Here is a 9,952-nt window from a genome sequence, read left to right as displayed (position 1 = left end):
CAAGAAAATAAGTCAGTGACAGAGTTACAGTCCAGCAGACGGCCGGATTCACCGGCAGGGGCCTGAAAAAGAGCTGCGAGCCCCGATTCTCTTTAAAGTAAGACCTGAATGAAACGGTAGCCATCAGGTCTGGATCATATCAATTCATATTGTGCTTCTGTGGTAAATATATATATTAACTAACACATTTAAAATGAATAGTTGCCAATCCAGCTCTGCATGCTTTGAAATGTCATTTTGACCTCGATAGGAATTGAATAATTCAGAGTGAACCATCTAAACACACTCTTTGTTCTTTATCAGTGGCACCGACGTCTTTCCAGGAAATGCACAGACCTGTAAGATAAAGTGTTGCTGAACATATATTGAGTGTGCCTCAGTATTTCTAAAAACCCTGTGTACACACACACACACACACACACGGACTGTTGCTTCCTTATCCTGTTCTTCATTAAAACATAAATGTCGTCTGGTTTGCCATGAATGCAAAAGGACTTGCAGGACTTTTTAACATGTGATTTGACATTCAAATTGATATTCAGGGTTTAAATGCATCATGACTCAGCAGTTCTCTGGATGTGACGCATATATACACTTTGTTTGTGCGGGTAAAAACCCTGTCAACGAACCTTCATTTAGTTTAGTCTGGGAATGATATAATAACATTGAACAGTCTTTACAGAAGAAGCAGCGTTGATATGTACGGAAGCAGACATGGCACATGTAAAGCATCGAATGTGAAGCTACCCATCCGTTGCACCAGCTGGAGGTTCAGAGGTCTGTTTTTTCTTCTTCTTCTGTCTCCGCTGTCTTCTCCACAGAGGGGGAGTCCCCAGAGTCCTCGTAGCCCTCGTTGTGGTAGACTGTGGATCTGCCCCACGTCACCCGGCTGGCCTCGCGAGGTGCAGGTGCGCTCACCTGGCTGCCCTCCTTCTCATCCTCCTTATTCTCCTCCACGTACTTCACGCGGGCCTCCGGCTTCAGCTTCTGGCTCAGCCTCTCCGTGAGCTTCCTCGCCAGCCGCGCGACGCCGCCGCTCCTCTTCCTCATCCAGCCGTAGTCCTCAGACACCGGCACGTTGCCCACGTACCACATGATCCAGAAGGCCAGGCTGGTGAAGATCACCAGAGAGCCGGTGTAGATCAAAAAGTCTCCGTAAAAGCGGCCACCGAAGCGCACGTCTCCGAAGATGCCGACGAAGAGCAGGATCACGCCGAGAACGTCGAGTAGGACGGCGGTGAAGAACGCAGACAGGCATCCCCCGATGCACTTTACCGGACCCATGGTGCGGACATTACCGCTGCCTCGAGCTTGTATAACGGGGAGGATGGCGAGCCGAGTGCAGCGCGCGGTACCTGCAGAGAAACGCCCCACCTTAAAAGTGAGGGTAGAAAAAGGTGTTTCCCTCAGGCTGCTTCAGTGTACACACACACGCACACACACACACACACACACGCGCGCACACACGCGCGCACACACGCACGCACGGACTGTTGTTTACTTATCCTGTTCTTCCTGTTGTATCTACATGTCGTCTGGTTTCCATGAATGCAAAAGGCCTTGCAGGACTTTGTAACATGTGATTTGACATTCTAATTGGTGTTCAGGGTTTCGCTGCATCATGACTCAGCCTTTCTCACCACGTTTGTTTTGTTGCTCGGGGCGGCTCACACTACCGACAGCGAGGAGTGAGCGGAGCGATGTTCCGTTCATTGCAATCTGCAACGTCGCCACTAGATGGCACTAAATCCAACGCACTGTTCCTTTAATATGTGGGCCATGATATATTAGAACTTGACCTATTTCTTTCTAGTTTCTTTCTTCTATCATAAACAAATGAGTCAAAAACTAATTTTCTATACAAACTTGCGTCTTTATTACATTAATTTATTTATTTGCATGTCCACTATTATGGAAGGTTTGACTGAGACAATGTCTTCAACAGGAAAATGGATTTGACCATTAAAGGTGGTTTTAGCCAAAGTCCTGTCAGCTGATTTCTCTCTTGTATTCTACTGAATAGTTGTTTTAAGGCTGTAAACTCAATATTATTGTCATTATTGATTTATTTGTCGTTTATTTAAACGAGTTAGGGGTTTGCTTTTAGGTCCAACGTTACAATAAAGGCATTGGACCCGTCTAAGAGAGAGGGCCCTGGCGTTTCCTGTTTTTGATGGCTACTTTTAGTTAACTCAACCCAAACGTTGACTTATTTGTTACGTAACTTCCGTACCAATGCAAAGCTAATCCTGCTGTTATTTCAAACCAAATACCTATTTGTTACGTAACCTTCGCACTTCAGTAACGCACCGTCTGTAGTTATTTTCACCCAAACCAGGAACTTGTCCTAAACCCGACCAAGTAGTCTTGTTGCCTAAATGCTGCACATGCTCACCGATCGCTCGTGTTGCTGGACGTTAGTAGGAAAACACACACAAAATAAAAAATGACTTTTCATAAGTTATCATAAGAACCGTTGTATCGGGATACTTTGCATATTGTCAGAACATCCCCTTCTAAGTTGACGACATTTGCCTAATTAAACATCTCGTAACTCCACTCACAGTATCGGGCTCTTGAGCTGCTAAGTGCTCCACGTGTTCAACTGCTCACTGGTGTGTGTGTGTGTGTGTGTGTGTGTGTGTGTGTGTGTTGCTTGGTGCTGCGTAAGTAATGTAAATTGTTTCTTTGTGTGATTTTTCACTGAAAACAGCGTCCGCAGCTCAAAATGTTGATGTTGAGAGCAGTGAGAGAGAAACAAAACTGTAAAACAATGAAAGATACTAAAACTCACTGTACAGAATACGTTGCTTGTAATTATCTACTTTGTTTTCTTGTGTAAAACATGATAAATCAACAATATGTCATTTAGCAACAATGTTTCGTCAACTTTAACGTTCACGCCTATAAAGCTTATTTGAATTAGCGATACTAGTCATGTGATCCATTACATATCGATTATAGCTTAGTTACTCGGCCAAAGACTATTTCATTGAACATGAATATTTCATGCTTATAATGGACGCTGGGTCAGAACGGGTTAAATAAAACTTCATATTTAAATCTCATGAAAATGTGCTTTCTGGTCACATGTCCGTCCTTTACATTTATTTCAGGATGAATGCGCGCAGAGTAAGGACGCCGGTGGATGCAAGGAGACCCAGTAAACCGGGAAGTGACAATTATCAGCTCTCAACCTTTAATTATTCATGAATCGGCATATACTGCACCACACAGCAATATACTGTACCACACAGCAATATACTGTACCACACAGCATTAGGAAATCCCCCTTGTCCACTTTTACCTCGTGAAAATTCACGAGGACAGTTTTCTAGTGTCCTCGCTTAAGTTGCGCGTGAACAATTGCATTTTGTTCTCGCACGTTGTCGTCCTTGTGCTCTCGCCTTCTCCTTTTGTTGCACAGCCATGGTTATTAATGCAAAACGTTTTCATGCACACTTGAGATCAGCGCTTAGCGTTGTCAATCCCAGAGAAATAAACATAAATGTCGCCATGCGGAGTCCTTTAATTATGAGTTTCCACGGAGGTTCCCATGCTGGAAATAAAGGTGTGTTTGGATCCAGCGTGCTCTTAAAGGTTCTCCCTTTGAACGGCGCCCAAACGTGAAGCTGTGTGACCGTCACAGGTTGAACACTGGAGGCTTGTAGTAGCTGAAGGGCTTCTTCATGCTCGTTCGCTTCCTGTTCTCCTTGGTGATGGGGATCAGGACCACGCCCACCACAAACACCATCAGCCCGATGGACAGCAGGGCTGGTCCCATGATGTTGGTCACCTTCTTGCAGTGGCCAGCGAACCACAGGCCGCTGATGATGATGCCGCATGCCAGGAAGCTGCCCCCGGTGGACATGAGGTGGATGGCGAACCAGAACTCCTCACACTTGCTGGGGGAGGTCTCCGCGGTCCAGACGGACTCGCTGCGGGACAGGCTGAACACGGTGCTCTCTGTGCGGCTCGGGGGCGCCAACTGGTCCCTGGACTGGGAGAGGGTGCACACTCCCAGGGGGATGTTCTCTGGGCTGCCTTGCATGGCCTCCTGGGGGATTCTGTAGAGTAAACGCGGAGCAAGAAACCACATCTGAGGTCTCTGATTCTAATACAGAAAGTTATGACTAATGCATGGTAAAGTAAAATATTTTCTGTAAACAACATTGCTTATTTTAAGAGTGATATACGTCATAAAAACTGCAGATAAATGTGATCAGAAAGATTATTTTGAGCACTTTAAATCACACATCGTAAGTGTGACGTATAAAAGACACAAACATGTAAAAAACTCTGCTTTGAATGTATAACAAAACTCAGCAGCGGCAAATATTTTCGACAGTTGCAACATTTATCATTAAACGCTTCAAGCAGAGCAGCGTTGGTCAAACTGTTTTGCTTAAAGCTACCGTAAGATATTTTATTGAGTTTCCTTTCAGAGAAACACTCTTCAGAGAATTTGAGTTCCCAGTGTAAATGATTTCATTTTGAAAAGTATTGCACACAGTCGCCATATTGTTGCACACGGTAGTTTAGAGGCAATGTGATTGGTTGATGCATTTATTCGCGGTTTAAAAAAAAATAATTCTGAAAAAAATGGCGCTTTTTTGCTGCGTAATATTCAAATTCTGTGTAAAAAGTACTCTTGACAAAAACAGGAGTTTTATACACAAATATATATATGTATATTGATGTATAATCTAATCGCACAATGAAAAAAAAATGCTCCCATTCTGAAAAAGGCCTTTAATTGTTAAAATGTTGACTTTTCCCTCAAATTAGCTTCATGGAATAACACATAATATTCTACCTAATAAAGTCTCCAAGCTTCCAACATTTCTTGCCACTGGAAAAACAGTTGAAAAATAGAAGTAACAACAAACACCCACCTTTAAATCTGGATCAAGTTTTCTTTGTCCGTATTTTTTGAAGAATCAACAATAATATAAAATCTCTTCAGCATCAGAAATATCCAGAAATGAGAAGGAGACGCTGACAAACAAAAAAAAAAGTCCGCCCACCTGAGAAACCAGTAAGAAATGCAGTGCTACAGATTCCCTTCCACCCTTCCTACGCCCATCTCCACCTCCTCAGGAGAAAGCCTGTAAACCACCAACATCCCCTCACCATCATCTACCAGGCTCAGTCCATCGTGCTGCATCCAGGGCGAAGAGCTTTTCCCGGTCCCCAGAGGATATCCACAAACCCCGAAAACCACTCAGGCCGACGCCCTCGTTGGTCTGTTGAAACGATTTCACAAACTTCTACCAAACAGCTTGGGCGTTTCTTTTTCTGTTTTCTTTTTTGTTTAAGAAGCCTGAAGAGGACAATGAGGGGGAATATCTGCCTCAATTGGCTGGTATACTCTTTCCACACAAAGAGGAGCAGGGCAGGGCAGCGACTCGAGGAAATGGCTCTCTGTTGTAGCCGGATTGATGTAGCAGGCAATCACCAGACACTTTCCAATACAGCCTGATATGTTGGCACAGTATTGATCCCAAAGTACCCTGAAGCAATTATCTGCAACTTGTAGTTGTGTTCCTCCCAACGTGAGATCAATGACGTCAGTGTAGCATAAACAACCCTGAGAAAACGCAGGAAGTCTTTGAGAATTGTGGTCGAATTATTGTTATTATTTTTGACCATCTTGTTATTCACCGTCTCAAATGTCCTGCTTCAGATTCACAGGCCGGGGAAACACAAGAGGGATGTTTCTGCAACTTGACACTCCTGCTTCCATTAGGCCTTATATTACATTTGTGTCTTTGTTGCTTTGCATGCTCTTCAGGGAAGACAAGTGTCAGTGTGTCGCCATTGATCTGAACATGATCTCTCGCTCTCTCTCGTTAACACAATTACGCTCCACAGAGAGCTCTAAACCGGCTCGTCAGGATCTGCCACGTGTGCTTACTTAATAAACACTGACGCTCCTGCACGAACTCCTTAAATTACTGCTGTGATTGGTTTACAATGCACCACTGTACCACCATGCGGTGCGACGCCGACACATGATGGAACCCGTCAATACGTGCAATGAGCCGCTCAATCCAGCAGAGGGCAGTACCAGCATGTGTGTTGAATTTAGACTGAAAGTGTTATTAACTTTTAGTGAAATATTTCTGGGCAGGATTAGTTAGTTCATCGGTTAATTCAGAGGAGACAACACAGATGAAACATTCAACTCATAGATATCACCATGAAACTATGAGTTATTTATTATTGTCTCATTGAATAAATGAGTCTCTGAATGCTGTGTGAACCTTCAGCACACAGAGAGGAATGAAAGTGTAACGTTTGGTGGATGCTAGAGCTGCTGAAGTGGAGATTTCTGGATCAGAGTCTGAGAGAAAACGTCCTTTAAATCGATGTTTAGTTAAATCACAGACATGTTGAAGACACTACAGATGAACAGGGTAAAACAAACATATCAACATGAAACCTCAGTTGATCACCCACACCAAGACTAAGAAGTAACATTTGGTGAATTGAGAAATCTACGGACGTAAATAAACTAAGTAGTGAATTAAAACACCTCAATGTGTATTTTGGATGTCTGAGAGAAAAAGTGTGATGGAAGCAAAATAGCCCAAAATCTCAAAATTGACCAGTGCATGAAAACCAATGTTTTTCTCTGTAGTTTCCCGCCTTATTTCAGAATTGTTGTAGTTACCTTATAGCCTCCATTTCATTCTGACGGGACTTCTGGATCCAATTCCTTTTTATTTTGCAGCCACTTATGATAAATGAATTAACCATTCCATGTGATGTGCCACAGTATCTTGTGATTATGATGTGGCTAATTCTCTTTAATGGTAATTTAAGTGGGTTGAATCCCATTCACTTGATAACAGTCGTCTGAGGGTGTTTAACGCTGCTGGGTAAAGCTGCTACCGGACGGGATGGAGACCTCCACATGACCGCGTGGTTGATGAAGATTAGATAAGATATACGTGGTTGACACATCAGGGCAAAGACTTGTTCACCCACTTATGCATTTCATTGCTCAGTCCTAAGGATTTGATGTGTTTCTCTCTTTTATGTGATCATAAATATAATTATTTTAGGTTTTGGACAGTTTGTCCGACAAACGCGCTTTTTAAGCGAAATGGTGATTTTTGACTTTACTGCCTTGTCGCTGGGATTGTTGAGCTGCAACTACGGTACTTCCCAGCAACTAAGTACAGAGATGTCCGCAATACCAAAAGAGTAACTTGGAACTTCAAAGACTTCCAGGAGGTGCATTCAAGCGGCAAAGAACCATCCACGAGGCCAGAGCTGCATCCATGACCGCCGACATCTGCACGGAAATGGAGAGTTGCTCGCTCACCTATGCCAGGAACCTTGAGCGGTTCAGGGAGCACGGGATGCCTTTGCTATAGGTCCCGTCATGTCAAGACTCCCTCCAGAAATGGGGAAACAGACGAAGCTCCTCGTGCTGACCTTCGCGAGCTGCGTTGGCATGATCCAGTATCTTGTCTATGCAAGCTTCAAGGTTTCATTGGCATGAAAGTGTCGCAAGCGGAACTGCAGAAGCTGCAAGTTCAGTCGAGATTCTTGCTGCCCAAAGTGGTCGGGTTGAGCCTGTGGCGCCTCCATGACTCCATTCCGTACAGGATGGCACCACTGCCAAAAGGGAGCTGCTCCCACCACCCAGGCAAAGAGGGAGGATCAGGAGACAGAGCAGCCTTTTGAAGACGTTCAGGGTGTCCAGGATGAGGACGTCCAACGGAGGCTCATACGTACTCGTTCCACATGCCTGCCTGTGACCACAAACAAAATCTGGTCTTCACAGGAGTCGTCACTCGTGGACATTGATCCAAGTGTCAAACTTGCTCAGGCTTACCAACGCTACATTCAAGCCTGCCAAGAAAATGGCATTCCTATCAGGACCCAGAGAGGCTTTCAGGACAAGCGGCTGACAATCCTCCAGAAATAGACACACGTCCTTTCATTTTGTTGTTCCCTTTTGTTTTAGTTTGTCTTGTTATTGTGTCATCCAGAAGATGAGCCACTATTTATTTGTCATTGTCAAAATAAAAAATGAAACCTCCACACAGACTCTGCCTTGACGTGGGTATAGGAGATTCTAGAACCAAAGAGTCTCAAAATGGTTAAGTTTAGTACAAAATAACATGTTTAGTGTTACGATAGGGGAAGAAAACCACATCTGGATCCTTCTTGAACAACGTTTTCTGTGAATGTCCCAAGGACTTGTAAGTAGGCTCTACCACTCCTAATGCAAGCCGATCGATCGTACCACCCCCGAGGTTCTAGGACCTTGAGAAGGGCATTTCCGTGAATTTAGTGAATCAACTATTGTTAACTACTCAATGGTCAGGAATCATTTTGAATGCATGAGGACACGAAGAAAACGAAATAACTTTAAAAAAGTAAAAACGATGTACGATAGAAACATAGTGGTGTGTTCCTCAGATGTACGTTCCGATAGTCAAAGAGAACCCATCGTACCACTGGATTATTTAACTTGTTGGTGTTACTAAGTTAAAAGTTGAGCCAATATATTGGTAAACCCACATACAGGTATCCGTCTAATCCTATAGGATGATACAAACACAGAGGGGTTGCCAGGGATTAGAGCTAATAAGCCTCGTCTTGAGTCAGCACGCCGAGTTCTTCGGGTTTAGGACTGGATTCAAATGAACTGTGGACTTTGAGGTGCAGCGCGCTCACCCTCCGGTTAAAGCCACCAGAACTAAGATGCTCTAACAACTCCAACCCTTGCGGTTTTTTTCAGAGGCTGCGGATTAAACAGAAATACGTTTTGGCCAAATGGAGCCTCACACAGAGCCTCGTTAACTCCTGAGCAAATATCAATGAAATCCGTGCAGCAGCTCATCTGCAGGAATCCACTCGTCTGCAGACGAAATCTCATATTAACGCATGGAGCCCTCTTCTGTACAGGTGACCTTGGGAAACTAATTAATCTTCTTTGCATATTTACAGCTTTTTGTTGGGTAATCCCAGGAGAGGAGGCGGGCAAACAACCGCAGCATAAAGGTTCTTTCACCCATGGAAACACAGAGAGGTGTGTGAAATTCATAGTTCTCTTCCAGCCATCAAACTCTAAAAAGGAAAACAGCGACACGTTTACTCTTGATGTGATTGCTCCGTCATGCTTTCAGTTCGTCTTGAAGTTACGATGTACTTTGTGGGTGTTTCCACTTTCCCATAACCTACTTTTCTTAGCAATTGACTGCATGTCTAAAATGCATCATCTCCTATTCAAAAGGGCAAGTACGACAAATATACAGTCAAACAATCATCAACAAAGTCGGACAGTTTTCAGCTGCCTTCAAAGAATAAACAGGAAATCAAAGAAAGAGTTATTTCCTGTCAGATCTGATCTGTTGATGAGTGTTGTATAAATAAGCTTTATTATTATCAACCACACAAGATGTAATCGTATGTTTTTAGATTAACCCTTCACTGCACAAGATGAGACTAATAGCCACCAAATAGCGTTAAATATTACAATTACACAAAGTTAGGAAACATTCCACCTTAAAAGTTACCGGTAACCTTTGAGCAAAGGACGGAATATACATTCATGGGACAAGGACAAGATGCACTGTGTTCCGTGTTTGTAATGAATCTATGAGCTGTGAACTGACGTACTTAAAGATCGGATCAGCCGGTATTTGATGCATTGGCAGTGAGAGCGGGTTGACCAGGTGAGAACCACAGTTTCAAACCTCAGAGCTGCTGAGCCTCACTCCCTGCTGATGGTGACTGCTGGTGCACACAGAGAGATTTGGCCTTTCAGAATAATCCCAAGATCCGCTTGTTTTTCTGATTAATTCTAATTACTCTAATATTGCATTTCACCAAACCCCCTCAGCATTTGCAATAATTTAACCTTTATAGAGTGACTTTAAAAAGGGACACGTTGTTCACATTAAGTTATGGTAAATTGTGTTTGTGTTTC

The 9,952-nt window shown here is 43.6% G+C and overlaps 2 protein-coding genes across 2 annotated transcripts; both read right to left on the bottom strand.

Moving 5' to 3' along the window:
* Positions 1-695: 695 nt before the first annotated feature.
* On the bottom strand, positions 696-1,284 carry tmem238l (transmembrane protein 238 like; the record flags this gene model as incomplete). Its single annotated transcript, XM_079281584.1, has 1 exon — positions 696-1,284. The coding sequence occupies one exon, from the start codon at positions 1,282-1,284 to the stop codon at positions 772-774; it is 513 nt and encodes a 170-aa protein (XP_079137710.1). The 3' UTR covers positions 696-771.
* A 2,012-nt stretch (positions 1,285-3,296) lies between these two features.
* pirt (phosphoinositide interacting regulator of transient receptor potential channels) lies at positions 3,297-4,051 on the bottom strand (the record flags this gene model as incomplete). Its single annotated transcript, XM_079281634.1, has 1 exon — positions 3,297-4,051. The coding sequence occupies one exon, from the start codon at positions 4,049-4,051 to the stop codon at positions 3,644-3,646; it is 408 nt and encodes a 135-aa protein (XP_079137760.1). The 3' UTR covers positions 3,297-3,643.
* Between the last annotated feature and the right edge of the window lie 5,901 nt (positions 4,052-9,952).

This window comes from Melanostigma gelatinosum (assembly GCF_949748355.1).
Source record: "Melanostigma gelatinosum genome assembly, chromosome: 13".
NCBI lineage: Eukaryota > Metazoa > Chordata > Actinopteri > Perciformes > Zoarcidae > Melanostigma > Melanostigma gelatinosum.
Note: the sequence above shows the minus strand (reverse complement) of the source record. Positions and strands in the feature narration are given on the sequence as shown.